The sequence below is a fragment of the Sorex araneus genome, chromosome 7 (genome assembly GCF_027595985.1).
Source record: "Sorex araneus isolate mSorAra2 chromosome 7, mSorAra2.pri, whole genome shotgun sequence".
Taxonomy (NCBI): domain Eukaryota; kingdom Metazoa; phylum Chordata; class Mammalia; order Eulipotyphla; family Soricidae; genus Sorex; species Sorex araneus.
In genome coordinates this window covers 67,583,615-67,607,587 of record NC_073308.1, presented here as the reverse complement: position 1 = coordinate 67,607,587, position 23,973 = coordinate 67,583,615, and the positions used below count along the sequence as shown (strand labels likewise).

General features: G+C 40.2%; 1 protein-coding gene across 7 annotated transcripts in view; it reads right to left on the bottom strand.

The window, feature by feature from the left end:
* INPP4B (inositol polyphosphate-4-phosphatase type II B) overlaps window positions 1-23,973 on the bottom strand; it is a 709,083-nt gene that overhangs the window by 199,339 nt on the left and 485,771 nt on the right. For all 7 annotated transcript variants that reach the window (XM_055144517.1, XM_055144520.1, XM_055144516.1 and 4 more), the window contains 2 exons: window positions 16,493-16,604; window positions 6,152-6,224 (listed from right to left, as the gene is read on the bottom strand). In XM_055144517.1, coding sequence (XP_055000492.1) covers window positions 6,152-6,224; window positions 16,493-16,604 — 185 coding nt within the window. The remainder of the gene's footprint in view (window positions 1-6,151; window positions 6,225-16,492; window positions 16,605-23,973) is intronic.

The window sequence follows — 23,973 nt, the reverse complement described above, 5'->3', positions numbered from 1 at the left end:
CACTAGGAGAGAGCCAAGAAAATATCTCACTAACCTCAGCAGCGACCTCCCAGAAATACACCCTCCTCTCAGATAGAGAATTCAGAGAGGAAATTGTGAGGATGATTCATGAACTCAACACAACTATGGAACGAACATCCAATAAATTAAGGGAGGATATGGATGCCGCGTTGGAACGCTCCACCAAGATAATCCAGGAAGAAATGAGAGCAGAAATTTCAAAGCTACGAACAGAAGTCACACAACTAAAAGAATCAGTAGATGAAATGAAAAACTCCGTAGGAGCCCTCAATAGTAGAATGACTACAGCCGAAGACAGAATCAGTGAGCTTGAAGATGAGCTGCACAAAGCATATAGACAACAGCAAATAATGGCAAAAGACCTCAAAATGGCTCTAGAGCGAGTTAGAGTCCTAGGGGACGACCTCAGGAGAAACAACATAAGAATCATGGGAGTGCCGGAACCACACGGAACCAATCCCAATGAAAAAAACACCATTAAAGACATCATTGCTAAAAAATTCCCAGAGCTAGAGAATGTGGACATCCAGATACAAGGAGTCCGAAGGGTGCCAGCTAAAAGGGACCCAAATAGAAAATCCCCAAGGCATATCATAGTCACAATGATGGATGCCGTGGATAGAGACACAATACTGCAAGCAGCAAGATCAAAGAAGGAGATCATATACAAAGGTGCACCCCTTAGATTCACAGCAGACCTATCAGAAGAAACCCTCCAAGCCCGAAGACAATGGTGGGATATAGTGAAAAAACTTCATGAAATGAATGCCTCACCAAGAATACTCTACCCGGCTAAACTCTCAGTTAAACTTGAAGGAACCATACATTATTTCATGGACAAGCAACAGCTCAGGAACTTCATAGACTCAAGACCAAATTTAAAAGAAGGACTCAAAGGGCTACTATAAGACAAGGAAAAAGACCTATAAGAACAACAAACCCTACAGAAAAATGGCACAAAATCCAATGACAATAATCTCTCTTAATGTTAACGGGCTAAATGCACCAATCAAGAGGCATAGAATGGCAAAATGGATTCGGAAACTAAACCCAACCTTCTGCTGCCTACAAGAAACACATCTGAATAGCCGGAACAAACACAGACTAAAAATCAAAGGATGGAAAACAATCCTGCAAGCAAACAGCCCCCTCAAAAAAAAAGCAGGGGTGGCCATACTAGTATCCGATAGCATTGATTTCAGGCTGAAAAAGATCAGAAGGGACAGCAAAGGTCATTTTATATTCATCAAGGGATATGTGCAACAGGAAGAAATCACACTCCTAAATGTATACGCACCTAATGAACGACCAGCGAAATACTTAAAAGAACTCCTAACAGAATTTAAGGAGGACATAACTAGCACCACGATAGTAGTTGGAGATTTCAACACTGCCTTATCACCTCTGGATAGATCGACAAGAACAACACTCAGCAAGGAAACGATGGCCCTGAAGGAAGAAATGGAGGAGACAGGGCTAATAGACCTATACAGGGCTATATACCCCCAAAAGAAAGAATACACATTCTTTTCCAGTGCACATGGAACATTTTCCAAAATAGACCATGTTCTGGGCCACAAGTTATTCCTTAATAGAATTGGAAAGATAGAAATTGTATCAACTATCTTTTCAGACCATGATGCACTGAAGATGGAAGTTAATCATGCACAGACTCGGAGAACCAAATCAAACACTTGGAAATTAAACAACTCACTATTGAACAATGAGTGGGTCACGGAGGAAATCAAGAAAGAAATTAAGAGATACCTCGAAACAAATGAGAATGAAGACACAAGCTACCAGAACCTATGGGACGCAGCTAAAGCTGTGTTAAGGGGAAAATTTATAGCTCTGCAAGCCTTCCTCAGAAAGGAAGAAAGGGCCTATATAGATAGTTTGACTTCGCAGCTCAAGATCTTAGAAGAGGACCAGCAAAAGGAACCCAAACCAGATCGAAGGAAAGAAATAATAAAACTTAGAGCAGAAATTAACGATATGGAAACCCGAAAAACAATCCATAAGATCAATGAAACAAAGAGCTGGTTCTTCGAGAAAATAAACAAGATTGATAAACCGCTAGCAAGACTCACAAAGAAAGAAAGAGAGAAAACCCTAATAAACCGAATCAGAAATGAAAAGGGGGACATCACAACAGAAACCAAGGAGATTCAAAGGATCATCAGAGACTACTTTGAAAGTCTGTATGCCACAAAACAAGAGAACCTAAAAGAAATGGATGAATTCCTTGACTCCTACAACCTCCCAAGACTGAGCCAAGAAGACGTGAAATACCTGAATAGGCCCATAAATATCAAGGAAATCGAAACGGTAATCAAAAGTCTCCCCAAAAACAAAAGCCCAGGTCCAGACGGATTCACTGGCGAATTCTTCCAAACATTCAAAGAAGACTTGTTGCCAGTTCTCCTTAAGCTTTTCCAGGAAATCGAAAAGACAGGAACCCTTCCAAACAGTTTCTATGAGGCACATATCTCCCTAATACCAAAAGCAAACAAAGACACCACTAACAAAGAAAACTATAGACCAATATCCTTGATGAATACCGATGCGAAGATTCTCAACAAAATACTAGCAAATAGAATCCAACAACTCATCAAAAAGATCATACACCATGACCAAGTGGGATTCATCCCAGGGATGCAAGGTTGGTTTAACATTCGGAAATCAATCAACATAATCCATCACATCAACAAAAGTAAAGATAAAAACCATATGATCATATCCATAGATGCAGAAAAAGCATTTGACAAGATCCAACACCCATTCATGATAAAAACTCTCACCAAAATGGGTTTTGGAGGAACTTTTCTCAAGATAGTCAAAGCCATCTACCATGAACCTATGGCGAGCATTATCATCAATGGAGAAAAACTAAGGGCTTTTCCTCTGAGATCGGGGACAAGACAAGGATGTCCACTCTCACCACTTCTCTTTAATATAGTACTGGAAGTATTAGCAATAGCCATCAGGCAAGAAAAAGATATTAAGGGGATTCAGATTGGAAAGGAAGAAATCAAGCTCTCACTATTCGCAGACGATATGATACTATACCTAGAGAAACCTAAAAGCTCTAGTAAGAAACTCTTAGAAACAATTGACCTATACAGTAAAGTCGCAGGCTATAAAATCAATACCCAAAAATCCATGGCCTTCCTATATGCAAACAATGAGACAGAGGAAAGGGACATGAAAAAAGCAATCCCATTCACAATTGTGCCCAAGAAAATCAAATACCTTGGAATCAGCTTAACTAAAGAAGTAAAGGACCTCTACAAAGAAAACTATAAAACGCTACTTCATGAAATAAAAGAGGACATGAGGAAATGGAAAAATATCCCCTGCTCATGGATAGGGAGAATCAACATTGTCAAAATGGCAATACTCCCCAAAGCATTATACAGATTTAACGCGATCCCTATGGGGATACCCATGGCATTCTTCAAAGAAGCGGAGCAAGCAATCCTGAAATTTATATGGAACAATAAACGCCCACGGATAGCTAAAACAATTCTTGGGAAAAAGATGATGGGAGGCATCACCCTTCCCAACCTTAAACTCTACTACAAAGCGGTAACAATTAAAACAGCATGGTACTGGAACAAAAGCAGAACTGCAGACCAATGGAACAGGGTGGAATATCCCCACACACAACCTCAAAGGTATGATCATCTAATCTTTGATAAAGGTGCAAGAGATGTGAAGTGGAGCAAGGAAAGTCTCTTTAACAAATGGTGCTGGCACAACTGGACAACCACATGCAAAAAAATGGGCTTAGAACTCGATCTGTCACCATGCACAAAAGTCAGATCAAAATGGATTAAAGACCTCAACATCAGACCACAAACCATAAGGTACATTGAAGACAAGGTAGGCAAAACCCTCCAGGATATTGAAGATAAAGGTATCTTCAAAGATGACACGGAACTAAGCAATCTAGTAAAAACAGAGATCAACAAATGGGACTACATTAAACTAAAAAGCTTCTGCACAGCAAAAGAAACAGCGACCAGAATACAAAGACTATCTACAGAATGGGAAAGGATATTTACACAATACACATCAGATAAGGGGTTGATATCAAGGGTATATAAAGCACTGGTTGAACTCTACAAGAAGAAAACATCCAACCCCATCAAAAAATGGGGCGAAGAAATGAACAGAAACTTTACCAAGGAAGAGATACGAATGGCCAAAAGACACATGAAAAAGTGCTCTACATCACTAATCATCAGAGAGATGCAGATCAAAACAACTTTGAGATACCACCTCACACCACAGAGGCTAGCACACATCCAAAAGAACAAAAGCAACCGCTGTTGGAGAGGATGTGGGGAGAAAGGGACCCTTCTACACTGCTGGTGGGAATGCCGGCTAGTTCAGCCCTTTTGGAAAACAGTATGGACAATTCTCAAAAAACTTGAGGTTGAGCTCCCATTTGACCCAGCAATACCACTGCTGGGAATATATCCCAGAAAAGCCAAAAAGTATAGTCGAAGTGACATCTGCACTTATATGTTCATCGCAGCACTGTTTACAATAGCCAGAATCTGGAAAAAACCCGAGTGCCCTAGAACAGATGACTGGTTGAAGAAACTCTGGTACATATATACAATGGAATACTATGCAGCTGTTAGAAAAAATGAGGTCATGACGTTTGCATATAAGTGGATCTACATGGAAAGTATCATGCTAAGTGAAATGAGTCAGAAAGAGAGAGACAGACATAGAAAGATTGCACTCATCTGTGGAATATAGAATAATAGACTATAAGACGAACACCCAAGAATAGTAGAAATAAGTACCAGGAGGTTGTCACCATGGCTTGGAGGCTGTTCTCTCATCCTGGGCAACTCAGAGAAGGGAACAGCAAGTAAAATGTGGTTGTTGGTCATGTGGGGGAAAGATGATGCGGGCCAAATATAGACTAGAGACTGAACGCAATGGCCACTCAACACCTTTATTGCAAACCACAACACCTAATCAGAGAGAAAGAACAAAAGGGAATACCCTGCCATAGTGGCAGTGTGGGGTGGGGGGAGACGGGACTGGGAAGGGGAGTGGGATGTTGGGTTTACTGGTGGTGGAGAATGGGCACTGGTGAAGGGATGGGTTATCAAACTTTGTAAGGGAGAAACATGAGCACAAAAATGTATAAATCTGTAACTGTACCCTCACGTTGACTCACTAATTAAAAATAAACTATAATAAAAAAAAAAAAAAAAAAAAAAAAAAACAGCACATTCAGACCAGCTCAGAGGGTCAGGGAATCATAGCAGGCAAAGCAATGACTACACTGTCTATATCTGTTGAGGATCATTATTCTCTGTAAGTAGTACTCACAAAGATGCTTTGCATTATCATTCAAAACCCAAATCCATAATTTGCATCTTTTAGCTGCACAAAGCATCTCAATTTTATTTCTGTGATCATCGTTTAATATAATGTTTAGCTCCTTAAATACATAAGTAACACAATCTGCACATAGATTACCCAGAAGTGTACAAAAACATGCTCAAATATATCGAACATATTTTTTAAAAGAAACATTTCCCTAAGATGTTGTAGCACAGTTTGCCTTGCACGTGGCCAACCCGGGTTCGATTTCTCCGTCCCTCTCGAAGAGCCCAGCAAGCTACCAAGAGTATCCCATTCGAAAAGCAGAGCCTGGCAAGTTACCCATGGCCTATTCGATATGCCAAAAACAGTAACAAGAAGTCTCACATTGGAGACGTTACTGGTCGCCGCTTGAGCAAATCGATGAGCAACGGGATGATAGTGTTACAGTGCTTACTTATAAAGTCTTACTACTTAGGAGGTTTGCATTTCTCATACTTTCTCATTCCCAGTTTGTCCCACTTCAGATAATACAAAGTCCAACAGCTGGAAAGAATGTGTTTGTTTTGCCATAGAGCAGGGGTACTTGTATACATTTTTCTTAGAATTGCAAGTTTGCCCCTATCTTGTTGGGTCTTCATGGTGACTCTGGCATTCACTAAGTGTTTACAAATGATTTTAGAAGAACTCACACAGGTGAACTCAGTATTGTGTTCACGGGAAATGAAAATTTATGCTCATCTAAAACTAGAGTGGATTTCCAACATGAAGTACATACCTGCATTCAAAAAAGGTAAGTGATCCTTTCCATTCATACTTTCTGGAGCTGTACATTCACACACCAGTGAGCACTAGGAAAGAATCAAAGACAAAAGGAAAAGAAAAACAGTTGAAAATATTCAAAATAAGAAACAAAACTCTTTATAGCAAAACACAAAGCACGTGGTTTCCAAGAGTTTTTTATGAGACATTTCTGAAAATCACTTTTAGCTTTACATGGGTCTAAATTTGTAATAAAGATTTGGCAAAACAACTTTTTATTTTTTCTTGATGCTTTAATATATGAATATCTACTTATGTGTTGCATAAACTTATATTACATTACTTCTGAGTTCTAGTAACAGACTTTAAAAAAGAAAGTAAAAAGTTGTTGAAAAGGGCTGTCCCTAAATCCTAGAGATGGGATCCTACAACTGTAAGTAATATTTGCTAAGTGATTTTGTATTTCTTTTATCTAGGATGATTTTGGTAACCACTGAAAACCCATTATTTTGTAAATTCTGTGTAAAGACAACTTTAAATAAAGTAAACTATGTTGTTAAGGAAAAGGATAAGGTTTTCTTTCCCAAGAAAAACATGGCTAGTTATGCTAACTCAAAAGATATGAGGACAATGCAAATGTTGGCTGCTCTTTAAATTATAAGTTCTCGAAGCAACTACTTCAACAATTTATAAAAGAGCTAATGCAGGACCATGGCTCTGTTAGATCAAACTCAAAACATTTATATAACGGATGCTCTGCTGAACAGAAAGAGGAAAGACTCAGAAGAGTTTGCCTCTGGTCCCAGGTGAGTAAACCTTGCTCGGGTGAGAGTGTCCCGATATCCATGAGGCTGGGACTCTCCTGTCTCCCATGAATCGTAATTCACAAAGTCAAACTTTTCTGGCCCTTCGAAGTTGATAGGAACCTATCTTCCTACAAACATACACCAGCATGGGTTTCTTCAAATGAATTTTCTTCCAAGGAAAATAAAATAAAAATAAACAGCATTTTGTTTAAAAAGTCGAGAGAGGCCAGGGAAGAAGGCAAGTTGTTTTCTGTTTGAGTTTTTTTTTTTCTTTTTAAACAAGTGAATCAGAGATAGCAAATAAATGCACAGAAAAAGAAAACAAGCAAAATCCCCAGTGGACTCTCTTGCTGCATAGTTCTAAGGGAAATAATTCATCCTTCCATCCCACACTTGGCTTTGCTTGTAGGACTGCACGGCCTCAGACTGCCTTGACCGTCCCAAGAGCACTGATTAGAATTGTTTGGACTGTTTCCTTCTACTTCCTCCCCTTGTGAGAACCATGGGCACCCAAATCAGAACTAGCTACTAGGTATTAAGCTATCACTACAGACATAGAACGTCATGGCAAAGGCCGGTTGTACATTCTTTCCAGCATGCTGAGAAAGAAAAATAGTGCAAGACGTGCTTTGAGTGTTAATTTCTCTGTTGTTATTGTCCACCACTTATTCCGTGATCATAACATTCACCACCCGGGGAAATTCCTTGATGGGGTACATGTGTTTTCCTAATGGTTTTATTGCTGAAAGTAGTACCCATTTTGCTGAAAGAATGAATAACTGGGAACTGCTCTTAAAATGCATTGTTCTCCAAATTGTCTTCCTGGGCAAGAAGGAGTCAGAGGTGATCCCTTCTTAATCCACAGCTATTTGGGAAATGCATTTCTAAACCCACTAGAGCAATGTGCAGTGAGGCTTCAGCCGACATCAGTTTATTTATTTCTTCTGGTTCCAATACTTCCTGTACTCCTTTCAAGCCAAAATAGAAGAAGTCATGAGATTTTTCATAAACATCATATTTATCCTATCAATGCTCTGCTCTAAAACACAGAATAGTTGTTTACTATCCAATCAACTCCTATAGTCTCAGACTGATCCTACAATCCTTTTATGGTATGTCCTTGATGCTACTACTACCACATAATTACTAGAGATGTAGCAATGAGCCCTCCTCCTTCCCAAAAGAGGATCATGTACTCAAATAAAACTTAAAGCAATGATTTGTATTTGATCCTTTTGGAGAAATTGTAATTTTTATACCTTTGGTCACAAAACTGCGTAACTGCTTCTTTATAAGTAAGCAGTCCTGCCTCTCTGTAATCAAAGAGTTTTGCACTTCCTAACAGAAGGATGTGGTATACTTATCAAATAAATACAGAAATATGATTTTTGTATATTCAGAGCTTCTATTCACACTGGCAGGCAGGTATTTAAAATAATTTCAACCTAATAATGTTCCTAACTGTGAATTTCTTGTATTTTAAAACTCAGCTGTTCAGAAATCTCTTGAGAATGTATCCATAGTTCAGAAATGAAAAGCAGCCAACAAGTTTACTAAACTGATCAATATTCTAGAATACCAATTATTTCCTTCAGCTTGTAATTGTAGTTTCTGTATATCTATCTACATTGATTTTTGATGCCACTAACCATATTTCTGATGCCTTGAGACTCACCAATTTTTTTATAAATTGGCCCAAAAATCATGGTGCTAGGGTCATACTTTTAGAGAATGTAAAAATTTAAAAAATTATGGAATCTGTGTTTAAGAAGAATCAAGCTATTCACCATCTACGTATAAAATTCACCATCTGTATTTACAGTGTTTGTGACACCCTAGCATGGAATGTACTTTCAAAGTCATGACAACACATTTGTGATTCTAAGCTGAATTAATGAAATCACATTCTTCTGGTAGCACATACAGTACCAAAAGTCTGGTAATTTTAATTCATACTTCTAAAAACTGTGATTGAATGGTAAATGTAACCTAGGGGAAAAAACTTAAGATGTATACAAATCTGAAACAATGATTTTGAATACCAACTACGATATCAATTTGCTATGCAGTGAACCAGAAAATTAGTCAAACTGTAAGAACAATGATCATAAAGTCTCCCACTAATCCATTAAGAACTAATGTTTCCTGGCAAAGCTCTTTCCTATGTTTGTTCCTTGATCTTGTCTCCCAAAGTTTGGCCAGAAATCCCTGAAAACTTAATAACTTTGCTATTACCCGTTAGCATCCTTGCATCTAATGATACTAAAGGCAAAATCATTTTTATTATAATAAAGCATTATTTGTCTTTACCACTCTCCCTCTCTTAAAAATGCACAAAAGAATTATATATAGGTTGCATTACATAATAATCATTCAATGGCTAATAAAATGATACATGTGTGTCTGTGCTTTAGACATTTTCTTCTAGTTTCTAATGTAATGCCTATAGAGAAAATCCAAACAAAATGACTAATACAGTAGATATCAATTGGTAATATTCATATAAATGTATATTTTCAGAATAAAATTTTTTGTGACTTTATCTCACTAAATTGTGTTTTAATTATCTTTTAAATGCCACTCAAGTACCATATGCAATTATAATCTGAACCTATTTCCTAAATTCAGCCTCCAGTTGTTAACATATACCTATATTTGAATGTCTGAAATAAATTTTAATCCAAACATTATAAAAAACGTTTTATTCTTCTTTACCCGCTGAGAAGTGCTTCTCTCCCTCACCCGTCCTTGCACCTGGAACCAGACCACGTATCCCCTTTCTACCAATAATCCAACCAAGGCTCATCAATGAGCTCATCCCGAATCTTTGCAATAACCTCTTAGCTGGATCTCATTCTTCTCTATCCCTCTGCATCAGTCTCAATGCTGCAGCCAGAATGGACTCCGTAAAGCATGATTTCAGATCATTTCAGAGTAACACTTGAAAATCCTCTGCTGGTTTTACATCTACCCATTACATCTTATATAATGAAAGAGAGGACTTTGAGGTCTGTGAGGAGACTAGGAGGATGGAACCATGGGACTGCCACCAAAACCATGACTGCGACTGTGCAGTAAGGGGAGAGATCGGACTGCACTGGGGAGGAGAGAGAAATGAACTGACTACCAACAAGCCTGGACTGGAGCAATAGCACAGCAGGTAAGGGGTTTGCCTTGCATGCCGCCAACCCGGGTTTGGTTCCTCTGTCCCTCTCGGAGGGCCTGGCAAGCTACCTAGAGTATCTCGCCCCCACAGCAGAGCCTGGCAAGCTACACATGGTGTATTCGATATGCCAAAAACAGTAACAACAAGTCTCACAATGGAGACGTTACTGGTTCCCGCTCAAACAAATTGATGAAAAAAAAAAAACGGGATGACAGTGGTACAGTGCTACATTACATCTCGTCTAGTGGCCACGGAAGATACAATCTACCTTCTTTGCCCAGGAAGCTGCTCTCAGTTCCTCCCACATAGCACTCTGTTCCGGTTGAAGGTCTTTTGTTGTTCTTTCATTATAGCGAAAATGATGTGACTTCAAGGAGTTCTTCTCCAGCTATTCACTCACCTAGAACTCTTGCTCTTCTAATGGCCAAACGCCGTGTTCCCTACTCCCTGGACATCTGAACTGAAATATCACATTTTCTGTGAATCAGTCCTTGATCTTCCACCATAAAATGTCCACAGCTGAACATTTTCCCTTTCACTGTCATGTTTTCTATAGCATATAGTACCACAGATCAATCAACAATATGCCAGTTTCTCCCCCATGCCAGTTTTTCAGTTCCTCTAAAGGCGGCATCTGTATATATTTGATTCATGACTAAGTGTCCAGCCCCAGTATAAGATCTAGACCATAGGAGGCAGGGAATATTGATGGATGAGAGATGAATATTATATGCCTGCAAAGATTTATACAATATGACCAATTTGGAGAACATAAGGGAATGAAACCTTTTGAGAATGGTTTTAAACAAAAAGGTAGATAGTTATCTCTAACAAGGACTTTATCTTCCTTGACTGGGGCTGGTGAAAGTTTACCTAAAATCCAACCAAAAAAATGGGGGGGGGGAACTGACCTCAAAAGAGAAGCAAATCACCCAAATACTAGGCAAGCTTGATTCATAGCTGAAAGGGGGCGTATTACTCCTCAATTGGCACCATCTCTGACACTGGCATAAATAATGAAGGCATCTGCCCCTTTGTAAAAATCACAACCATTTTGATCACCGCTAATGAGCCTCATTCAAATAAAATGAGACATCTAAAGTTAAGGGAGATGAGGTAAGGGTTGAATTGAACGAGCCTCACGAAGGATTCTGCTGTAGAGGCAAGAGGCAGGGGAGTTTCTATCTGCTCCAGGGCAAGGACAGTACCTTGTCCCAGCCACAGTGATTCTGTGGGCAACTACTTGCATAGCTTTTCTTACAGCTTTTCTCATCTTTCACTTGATTTCACGGCTTTGCTCCCTCCTTCTTCTTTCCTTGGGACCCTTTTTTCTTTTTATTGCCTCAAGGGTGCTTCTTTATTCCAATTACTCTTTTCATAACTCTACACTCCTTACTCCATTCCTATCCCATGTTTTATTTATTGGCTGACCAGATGGTCAAAAATTATCTATAGTCATATACTATTCTTTCTAGGAGACAAATTTAGATTTCCTTGTTTCATAACGCAGTTTTTCCTGTGTTAAGCTCTGTGCTAGGTACAGGAAATAAATGAGAGGGAAAAAACTGACAAATACCTTCATGTCAGGAGATTTAAATTTAGTGAGGAAAATAGGCAGTAAGCGAAACCACCTCAAACGCTCCATCTTCCGACACTGACTTCTATCACGCCAATAAGCTTGCCACAGTTGAAAATAAAAATAACAATGAGTTGAGCAGGTAAGTACTGAGACATCAGACCAAGAAGGGAGAGAGCGCATTTTTCTGGGTGGGTACTGCAATTTAGGATGTGGTGGCAGAGAACTGCAATTTAGGATGTGGTGGCAGAGAAGCCTTCAGTGAGGAGGTGATATTTTCCATAAAGACCAGAAAGAAGTGAGAGAGAGAAGCAAGCACCTGAGCTGGTAATGTGATTAGAATGCTCTGAGAGTGACCAGGGAGATAATGAGGCTGAAGAGAAGTGGACAAACAGAGGTGTGGAGGATGAGAAGGCTGAAATAAGTACAGAATCCCCGAAGCCGGTGAGATTCTAAGTTAGGTCATGGAAAGAGTCTTATTCTTTCAGGGAGCCAAAAATCCTTGAAGGACCGACATGCCTTGCGTTATATTTTAATAACTTATTTTCTGAGAACCGATGATGAAAGAAGGATGCAGAAGGAAATTGGGGAGATACCGAGGAGACTCATGTAAAACTCCAGATGACCCATTAAAATCTAGGTAACAGAGAAGGGGTAGCCGGCAGTTGAATTCTGAATTTATTCAGAAAGCGGAATCAATGGAATCTGCCTGTTGACTCTAAGTCAAAGATGGATTCAAAATTAAAAGCAACAAAAAGATCAATACCTACTTCAATACTGCACCTGAAATATCCGCTTGGTAAAAAAAAGAACAATGTTAGTAGTTTCGAGTGGATTTTTTCTTTATATTGCTATGTGATTTAAAAATTTTTTGTCCTGTATATCTACAACTGTTGATATCAAATGAAAGTTTGTATTAGTCTAGGTTAATGACCCTCACAGCAATTATCCCGTGATGAGAAAAATGTAATGAGAATGTGATTTGAGAAAGCAAGTAAGTAAATGTATGTGAGAAGAGAGAGTTTGGGATTTTTTTTTTTTTTGCTTTTTGGGTCACACCTGGCGATGCACAGGGGTTACTCCTGGCTCTGCACTCAGGAATCACTCCTGGCGGTGCTCAGGGGACCATATGGGATGCTGGGGATCGAACCCGGGTCGACCGCGTGCAAGGCAAACGCCCTACCCGCCGTGCTATCACTCCAGCCCCGAGAGTTTGGGATTTTGATGACAGTTTCTACCACATTCTGGAAGTTATATAAAACTCCAGATTAAAATGGAGTTTATTATATCAAGGAAAATTAGCGTGAGCTGAACTATGTCTCCCAACATGTTGGAGTCCCAACTCCCCCTAGGACTATGGAGGTTATACCGTCAGAGAGATAAGTAAGTTTCAATGAAGCCAGGGGCCCTCATCCTCTAAGGCTGGTGTGTTTCTACCAGAAGAGGAAGACACCAACAATTCTCTCTCTCTCTCTCTCTCTCCCTCCCTCTCTCTCTCTCTCTCTCTCTCTCTCTCTCTCTCTCTCTCTCTCTCTCTCTCTCTGTGTGTGTGTGTGTGTGTGTATGTGTGTGTGTCTCTCCCCCTCCCTGCCTCCACCTCTCCCTCTATCCCTCTCCCTCCTCCTCTCCCTCTCCCTTCCCACCCTTCCTCTTCCTCCCTCCGTCCCTCCCTCCCCTGAGCTCCAAGGAAAGGCCAGGTGGGAGCACAGTAGAGTTCTGCAAGCCAAGATGAGTTCTAAGCAGGAGTTGAAATGTCAGCTGCCTTAGTCTGTAACTACCCAGAATTGTGAGAAAATTAACTGCCACTGTTTCAGCCACTTCACATTTTGTTAGGCCCACAAAATGGATCCATCTAGGGACAAATCTTTTTGTTTGTTTTGTATCTGGACCACTCCCTGAGATGCTCTTGCTACTCTATACTCAGGAAATACTCCTGGCGGTGCTTGGGGGACCACACGTGTTCCCCCGGATTGAACCAGGGTTGGCTGCATGAAGGCAAGAGCCTCAATTCCTGTACTATTTCTGTGGTCCCTTAGGTACTAATCTTTCATTAGCTCCATTATACATAAATATCCATGTGTCCCTCAGGTACGTGACAGAGTGATAGAAATGGTTCTTTCTCCCATATTAATGCAACCCAGTGAAAGGGATAATATTTTAGGTGTAGCCTATATTTCATATGCTTAGTTTCCTTCTATTTTCATGTGTTCTAATAATTCTTAATTTAAGGACTTAAGTCACTGTTAAAGATCATATAAATACTTTACAGGAATGAGTTTTGATTGAACAAAATTTTGATCTGCAGAAAAAGTTCCTATATTTGCTATTCTCTTTCTTTCTCTCTCTTTCTTTCTTTCTTTCTTTCTTTCTTTCTTTCTTTCTTTCTTTCTTTCTTTCTTTCTTTCTTTCTTTCTTTCTTTCTTTCTTTCTTTCTCTTTCTCTCCTTCCTTCCTTCCTTCCTTCCTTCCTTCCTTCCTTCCTTCCTTCTTTCTTTCTTTCTTTCTTTCTTTCTTTCTTTCTTTCTTTCTTTCTTTCTTTCTTTCTTTCTTTCTTTCTTTCTTTCTTTCTTTTCTTTTCTCTGTCACATCCAGCGATGCCCAGGGATTACTCCTGGCTCTGAGCTCAGGAATTACTCCTACTGGTGCTTGGGGGACCATATGGGATGCCAGGGATTGAATCCAGGTCGGCCACATGCAAGGCAAGCACCCTCCCTGCTGTACTACCACTCCGGCCCCTGCATTTGCTTTTCTAATGACTCAGATAATTCTGATCACACTTTGACAAACACCAAGATGAAGTCATTTCCTAACAGTCTTTCAAATATCATACAGTTGGACCTGCACTTGATCAGAAATATTTCCAGGGAATGCCAAGAAAGTGTAGAATTGCTTTGCAGAAAGTCCAAATTCACTAGAATTCAGACAGGCAGGAAGTCATTTCAATGATGCCCGGTATGCTGACCATTGGGTTTTCTCCCAAGCAGTGCTCAGAAGCCCCCGGGGACACTCCTGGCACTATCTGTCCAGCTGGGCAAGTGGCTCAATAAGAGGACCCAGGCTTCCCATTTTAGACAGCATACGACTTATTTGTCTATGGGATGACACCACCACCAGAATTCTATTTTGAGAATGACTCAGTCAAGTCTTTTTATAGGTTCATATAACTAAGCCAGGAGCAGACAGGACTCTGCTGGGACTTCTTCCTGAGGATCAAGTTCTCTGCTTATGAGAAGAGCAGATTCAATTTGTGCGACCTTCAAGCTGCCCAGCACTGGAGTCCAGGGCTGGGCCCGCTTTCAGGAGAGCGGGGGCTGATGACAGCTCTGCAGGCGGAAGGGATGTCTCCAGAATATGGGGTGTTTCTCTCCTGGGCTCCCAACACTGCTCCAACAACAGAGGCGATGATTTGCCTATCTCTTCTTTCAGTCCTCTGCTTAGCCTGCTAACCCTACCTCCATTCATGCTGATACAAGCACTCACTGGGTGGTGACTAAGAGGAGTCTGGCACACAGCTCCAAAGGAAACAAGGACGAAACAAAAAGGCCCAGTCCCTGGGAAGGTCACTGGTAGATGCGGGTCTTGTAGACGCACATCCATGAGGACCTACTGTAGAATCTCCCCCGGACCCTGATGATCACAAACAACCCGCTGCAAACTCTGGGCCTCCTGGGGATAATATGATCAGAGATGTGTTTTGAGGGGACTACCAAGGCCTGGCACAGCAGGCAAGGCCCCTCACCTATTTGGGAGAATAGTACTATTTCTTTTTTTGAAAGTCACTCTTAGCTATCTCAGTAAAGTTAATGATCTGTTAAGTGTTAGCTCAACCCCATCTCCCATGTAGGTCTGTTTTCTCACATACCAACAGTAAAATGTGCTACCAGATAAGGGGCGGCCTGAAGCCAGAAAATACAGCACAATAGACCTTCTAACAGAAAAAAAAGCACTTAAAGGTTCTGATAGACCATCATGAGTGAAGTGGAGACTTGGGTACTGGATGTGGTATGGTGACATTATACTTCTGAAACATAAATTATCATTTATACAATGTTACTTCAATGACATTTATATAAAAAGGCAGGAATTATAGTATATACACAAATTTACTTTCCTTAAGAGTAGTAGCAGATTTTAAGGACGTCCTCAACACAGTAGGCAACTGCATTCTAACAGAACTTTGGGGTCATACTTATATCGAGTTGCTCTTCCTTAAGAGACCAGAAAGCAAATTCTGGACACACATGGCTTGGCATTGTGGTCTTTCTTCTGGGATTCAAGGAAGCTGCTTCGCTTCTCATCTACTCACCCCTATTCCCTCCTCCTTCTCGCTCTGATAATCCATCAGGCACAGTGTTATCACTGATAATGTCCTCCTTCAAATACCCACGAAATCCAAATTCACTTCTGACTCCAAATGTCATCTTTTTCCAAGGAGGGTTTTGAGAGCAGACCAGTGGTTACTTCTGCCCACAGCCCTTACAGAATCTTCTCTGCCCCTCAGAGAGGGCTGATGATGGTAGGTCTCCATGGTGATGCCCCAGTGGAGAAGAGGCACCGTCACCACAGAGCGAGGAGGAACGTGGCTGAGAGCAGTGCTCAACTATGCACAGCTCCGTGCAGATGGGCCTTCTGATTTGGAGAATGAAAAACACACTTCTCCAGTTCCCATGCTGCTGCTCATTTACCTCTGGATTGGTGAAATTTCGTACCCTAATGAGGGGTGGGGAGGGGGGAATGTTCTTGATTCAGGAGTCTGACAGAGCTGGTCATTTCTAATTCCGTGTGTACGAGTTGCTCACTGAGACCCTACCTTTGGTCCCTTCACATCTGTCGTGATGTGGTCGGCTTCCCCATCCTCAATCTCCCCCATCTTCACGACACTGACTTCTATGGTGCCAACAACCTTGCCACCATCTGAAGTTCTGAAACCAAAAATAGATGAAATGAAAAGGTAAGAATCTTCTCTAGCCATAGGGCCTGTCCAAACGCGTGTGCTTCTTATCACCATTAACATTTACTCTCTTAATCATACAAATTTCACCACAACACATAAGGCATGTTGCTCGTGCGAGCCTGGCCTTTCATTTCAAAGGAAAATGAACTGTGAGTTGGCAAGTAAGCACATAAGCAGCCCAGTACTGTGGCATCAATGGCAAGCTCTCTCCTGCTCGGGAGTCCCCTCCAGTACCACAGGCTGGTGCCTGACTGGCAACCTCCACATGTTTACTGTGGCATTAACCATGGTTCCTGAGCCAACTGCATGGACTATTATGCATAAGTATGACGGAAGCATACTGGATAAAACAAGAGAACATGTAGACACCACCGTACCACTGCACGGCCGGGCAATGGCTACAATTCTGCTGATGTACCATTTCACTGGCATCATTTTTCATGCAAGAGACAAGGTAAAGAAGATTCTTGATATTCTATCAAGAAGACTTTTATACCTTGATAAAAAGAGTGAAGGTCTGTGTGGAGCAGAAAAGAACCACAGAGATCATTGAATCCAACCCATAACTTTTCAGCTAAAACCACAGAGACTCAATGGGGATGGAGAGATTCATCCAAAGCAGCAAAATCGGAACTCCAGGTTTTCTTTGGGGGTTTGCTGGTGATTGAACAGACCCAAGATTAAACAGAACAGCTTAAATCTTCAGTTTAATGATGGTGATCATTTTACTAATAAAATCTCTCCTTATTCCTTTCTTCAACAAATAAGTTAAATGGTTGATGCTGCTAAAAAAAAAAATCATGCAAGTTGGAAATAAAGCTGACAAACAGCTCTATTTAAGGATGCTCTGTTGCGGCTGGAATGATAGCACAGCGGGTAGGGCACTTGCCTTGCATGCGGCCCAGCAGGGTTTGATCCACAGCATCCCATATGGTCCCCCAAGCACTGCCAGGAGTAATCCCTGAGTGCAGAAGCAGGAGTAACCAGAGCACTGCCAGGTATTGATCAGAAAAGAAAAAAAAAAGTTCTGTTTGGGGAACTGAAGCAATAGTCCAGTGGGTAAGGTACTTGCTTTGCACTCGGCCAACCCACGTTTGATCCCAATACTACCACACTAGGAGTAGCTCTGTCGTCCTGTTATTCATCAATTTGCTCGAGTGGGCACCAGTCATGTCTCCACTGTGAGACTTGTTGTTACTGTTTTTGGCGTATTGAATACGCCACGGGGAGCTTGCCAGGCTCTGCTGTGCGGGCAGGATACTCTTGGTAGCTTGCCGGGCTCTCTGAGAGGGGCGGAGGAATCGAACCTGGGTTGGCAGTGTGCAAGGCAAACTGCCCCACCCACTGTGCTATCGCTTCAGCCCTAGGAGTAATCCCTGAGTAAAACTGAGCCCTGGGCACCCCCGTCACCCAACACCCCACCAGGCAAGAGGAATGTTCCCTCTGGGGACCTGGAGATGGAGCTCAAAGGACTGTGCCAATGCTCAGGAGTGCTCCGCACAAACACTCTGCAGAAAGAAGTGCTCTGCGCGAATACTCTGAATAAAGTGCTCTGCGCAGATACTCTGAATAAAGTGCTCCGCGCAAATGCTCTGCTTTGATGCATGGCATCACGTGTTGTCCTGAGCAATTCTGAGAGCAAAGCCTGAGTACAGAGTGGAGAGGAACTGTGGCTCAAATCAACTGAACACCCCAAAATAGTTTCTGGTGTTTCCTCATTTTATCAAGAGTCTCTACAGAAATATGACTATGGAACTACTAGGACACCTTGCACATTTTCCCTTGAAACCTACCGTTGAGATAGATAGCACTCATCTGTTACCCCCGCCTGGCTTACCGCATCTTTTATTTAAATGTAACTGACTAGCAGTAGTTTACTTAACATTTCATTTTCTTACATAGTCGTGTTCTTTTCTGAAATTTACCTTTGATTTTTGTATTACTACCAAATATGTCATTTATTTTACAAAAAAAATTCCTTTTAAATGTAACTCTTATTAAAGGTGTCAAATATAGAAATAGAAAAATAAGTACAATTAGTTTATTTAAATAATAATTTAAATAATAAGCAAATTAGATGAAAAATAAACAGCTATGTTACAAGATTTTGGCAAGTTTTTTTCTGGAGAAAAATGTACAAATTAGATCTCACCCTTTGAATTATGCTTTAGAAAATGAAGTAGGAAAATTCTGGCATGTACTCATAGCTAATGTAATAAAGATTATATAGAAAACAAAAGTGATAGACTTGTTAAGTAGTGTGTTAAGGTTTTTTCATAAAATATGCAATAAAATACTTCTCAGGAATTTTTATATCAGTTGAAATCATAATATTGACTCAATTATTTGAATTAACATGAAAACTTAAACATTAATCACAAAGAAAATGTGTATAGGGATGACAGTGTGAACTGTAATTTTGTGGAAACTATAATAGTTCCAATTCTGGGGTGGTTTTAAATAATTCATGATACCATTTTCCCACTTGAAAATGACATAATAACTTGTTATAAGTCATGATGTGACATTTCCCTGTAGAATTTTTAGTACCTGATAGTTAAATAGTTTAATAAAAGCCCTCATTGGTGCAACTCAGGTTTTTCTTTCTTTTTTTTTTTAGAGAGAGATTTGCACTGCTCTTTCCCAAACTTATCACCAATAACAAAATTTTCTTTTCATAGGAATTGTTTATAGTCTTGGCTTAAGGAAACTGAGCTACCTTGGTTTAAGGGAATTCAAAACTTGTGTACAACACTCTAAACTTACTGAACATATCCGAAAATGTACCTAATGATTTGAAACTGAAGGTAAAATTGTCACAGCTTCTTCTTGATTTGAGTAATATACCCACACTTGCAAAATTGCTAAAGTGTGAACTCAGAGGTTTAGACTATGTGCTAGCCACTGACCTTTGGGCAAGGAACTTAACCACATGAAACTTATTTTGCAAAAGAGAAACAATAATTTTTCTGGAGGGGTTAGATTAAACAGGTTTGAGTATAAGGGCTCAATGTGACGCCTCCCACAAGTGCTTTTTCTTTTTTACATTAGCTTCATTCTAGTAGTGGCAATAGCAATAGTAACAATAGTAATAGTAGTAACAGTAGTTGTATCAACAGCAGTAGTAATGATAGCAGCAGTAACAATAAAGACAACAACAGTACTTGTAGTAATGTTTGTTGCTGTTGCAGCAGTAACACCAGTTGTGATAACAACAATAGAAGAAACAATAGTAGCAATAATAGTTGTAACAATAATGGCAAAAGTAGAAGTAACTTAGTAGCAACAGCAACAAAACATGTGGTTGTCATAAATGTATTATACTATTTTAATTTTTTTCTAAAATAGGCATCTAAGACTATAGTTAAAAGCATATAGGCACTCACACATTTTGACAATGATTAAGTGCTTATTGGAGATTTAAAAAAAGCTTTATTAATAACAGATGAAGTGCTGAAGCCCGTATTCCTAGTTGGGCAAAGAACACACACTTCTAACTAATTACAATGCAGGTGAACCTTTCAGAGGTGCCACCATAGATGAATAAGCAATGCATGAATGGAGTATGTTTCTGAACTGTGGCTCGATTTATTCTCTTTGAAGAAGTACCTGTCTAATATTGCAATAATTTTATGCATATTAGGCCTTCTACTTCTCTTGAACTCCCGTGGGCTTCCACTTAGTCTCAGAGTGAAATCAAATAAAGGAGCATCCTCAGTCTATTGACATTAAGAGGCTTCTAGGATCAATTCCCCACACCCCCCCTCAAATCATTTTAGATAGGAAGCCGAATTCCCGAAAGCATGTACATTCACCTGAAATTTGTGGGGGAGAGAGAATTGATTATCCAGTTTATAAAAGAAAGAATTGAACCAAAGTCACCCCAAGGCAAGTGAAGAAACCTGAATTCAAAGAATTAGGAACATTCTTCCATTTATTCTATAACAATCTATCATCCACACAATATTGCATTCATTATCCCTCTTTAATCAGGAGAGTCATGATAGAAATATCTTATTTCTGGTTCCCAAAGGCTACTACTTCAAAGATGGCTTTATAAAAATTTTGAAAAAAAAGATCATTTATAAATGATTAATTGTAGTCTTCAATTGATTATCCATCAGACTTGGGAGATTAGTAATAATAACCGTTATTTAATCACCAAAATCCTACTGAATTTTATCTAATGAAAACTATCATATCTGCATGAAAGATATATTAAAGAGCGTTCTGGACTAGGAATCAAGAAATGCAGGCCTTAGTTCCTGCCCCACCACTAACCCACTATGTGATCAATGACACAACGTTCGTTATTGGGACTTCAATTTCCACATTATAAACTAAAGAGTTGGTCCCTAAGAGCTATTCTGTAATGTCAGCACCTATGGCCTAAGAATTTTTGCAGTTTTATCACAGCCTTCTGGCTCCACTGGAATTCATCACAGGATTCCAGCATTGGCCAAAATTCCATCATAGCTATTTTATCGCAGATTCCAGCATAGCAGGAATTCCATCATAGGCGTGAAAGACCATCGCCCACTGCTACCGCCTCATGAAAAGTTTCAGACACATTCTATCTTCCGTTCTTCACCACACCTTCTGATCTAATCATTCCCTGAAACAAACCCAATAACCCAGATATTTGCCAACCCTGAGAAGAAAGTTAATCTTTAACACAAATTTATTTTTTTTTAATCACTGAGAGATAAACAGTAACAAGACTGTTCATGATTGGGTTTCAGTCATACAATGAGGCAACACCCATCCCTCCACCAGTGTACATTTCCCACCACCAATGTCCCCAGTATCCCTCCTGCCACCAAACCCCCTAGCCTACCTCTATGGCAGGTACTTTTCCTTTTTCTCTTTCTCTCTTTACTTCTGGGCATTATGGTTGACAATACAGATACTGACAGGCCATCCTGTTTGGTCCTTTACCACTTCTGTCATACATCTTCCATCTAGAGCTTTCCCTTCCAACTATCATTGTCACAGTGATCCTTCCTCCATCCCAACTGCCCTTTCCCCCAGCACTGAAGCCTTAGTGTCAAACAAAAAGGATAATTTTTCTTTAACATTCAATGTACATACATAGTCTTTTATTGCCACTACACTCTGGGATATTCACAAGGATACATGTTTGACTGAATCTAGAAACAAAAATGGTCTTTTTACTTTTCCCTGCAATTTGCATGGCAATGAGAGAAGGCTTTTGTAATAAATTAAATAACTACCTCAAACTGCATGGAGGGGGAAAATGATGTCACTTTAGACTGTTGCCAGGTCATTACCATTGTTCAAGACAGTGGGACAGGAGTGAGGTAAAAGATGGATCACTCCTGACCACTACAGTTTTTCAGTCATGTACCAAGTACCTATTTCCCTAGGCAGACACACTTAATATTTAACCACCCCCTGATGGAAAACAAGGAAGCCAGAAACTTCAGCAACAGAAACCCCTGTTTCAGTTTCTCAGCATGCATAATGCGTTTGTGAATAAGGTTCCTTAACATGTCTTTAAAGTAACTCCCCAAATGCTTCCTAATGAAATATTCAATCAGACATGCTGAAACACATAATTTTTTTTAAAAGATCAAAGGAGATGTGAGATGGCCTTGGCACCCAGGACAATTAATGATACCTTTCCTCCAAATTTCTTTATTACCTTCTGACTACTCTCTGTGTCATCCTTAAAGCAAAACCTGAAAGGGGAAAAAAATGCCTGGAAATGTTAAACAGCAACATGTAAATAACTCCTCTATTTTGGAAATGCCACAGAGATACAAACCAACAAATGACTCTGAAAACATCCAGGGGAAAACCATCATTAACTCTGTCAGTCTTTGTGAATATAAAGTAGACCTGGAGCTGCACGCAGGAATCTTCAGCTGCCAGACATGCCTTGCATTTAAAGCTACCCAGACATGTAAGTGGGAAATAAAAATCTCACCCAAACAGAGAAATAAACAGAGGCTATAAGTAAACAGATGGAGTGTGTGTGTGGGGGGGGGGAGCAGCACACCCAGATAATCTTTCTTCTGAATACATTTAACTGGCAATGAAAAATGTACTTAGGACTCTGGGAAGGGAGAAAGGAGAGTTCTTTACTATGGGAAAATTGTAGGGTGAAAGTAAACCCCCCTCTATTCTGGTGAAAGCTATCCAACATTTGTAAACCAATACTCAAATGAAAAAGTTCAGTAGTCTTTTCTTTTTCAAATACATTTTTTGCAAATGCTTTTTTTGCAAATACTTTTCTTGCAAATGCTTTTTTTTTTTTAACTTAGGCATTGCAATGTTTTTGAAGCTTAATTCTTGTGGTTTGGGTCCCATGCTCATAGTACTGGTGGGTCTGTGGTTTAGATATAACATATATCCATGGTTTAAGCAGTCAGTGCTATCACAGACATTTTTAAGGCTCAGTCTTTCTTCTCATTTTCAGAAATTCCATTCATTACAGTAGAACTCTACCATCCTTTCTGTGAGCATAAAACTTCATTTTATATTCCCTGCTCTTTCTTGACTTCCGAATCTAGAGATCCAAATTCCTTTAGTTCAGGCAGCATCGTTCCAAATTATATAAGCTGAGAAAGAGACAGACAGACAGAGAGACAGAGACAGAGAGACAGAGACAGAGACAAAAGAGACAGAGAGAGAGAGGGGGAGGGTGGGAAGGAGAGAGGGAGGAAGGATAGGAGGGTGGGAGGGAGGGAAGGAGAGAGGGAGGGAGGGAAGGGAAAGTGCCTGCCATAGAGACAGGCTCAGGGAAGGGTGATGGGAGGGGAACTGGGGACATTGATGGCGGGAAATGTCATTGATGGAGGAATGGTGTTGGAACACTGTATGACTGATGATCAGCTTTGTAACTCTGTCTCTCATGGTTATTTGATCAAACCCCCTCCCCCCAAGAAAAAACCCCCAAGACAAGCTCTCCCTTTCTTCAAATCTTATCTGATTCACACTAACAGCTTATCATTCTCCAAAGACTCAACCACATCTCTACCTCTGCCCTGTCTCTGCCTCCTAGTAAGTCAGTAACTGCCACTAATTATTTCCCCGTGTGTGTTCCCCTTGTCTCTTCTGAATGGCAAGCTGAGGGATGAATCTCATTGCCTCCTTTATATTACACTTGAAAAGTTTTCTTTCCTCCAGCCTCTTCCTCCCCCATCCCATTCAAGTCCGGTTTTCATCCTAAGGCTATACTGTAATTACTTTTTTCCTCTTGTAAAGTCTTTAGATCTCGCCCAGTGCATTTATAGAGTCTGTGCTACAGTGTATTTCATGACTATATCAGCATTTGTCAAGGGTTAGAGACAACTCAGTATTGCTGGTTCAAA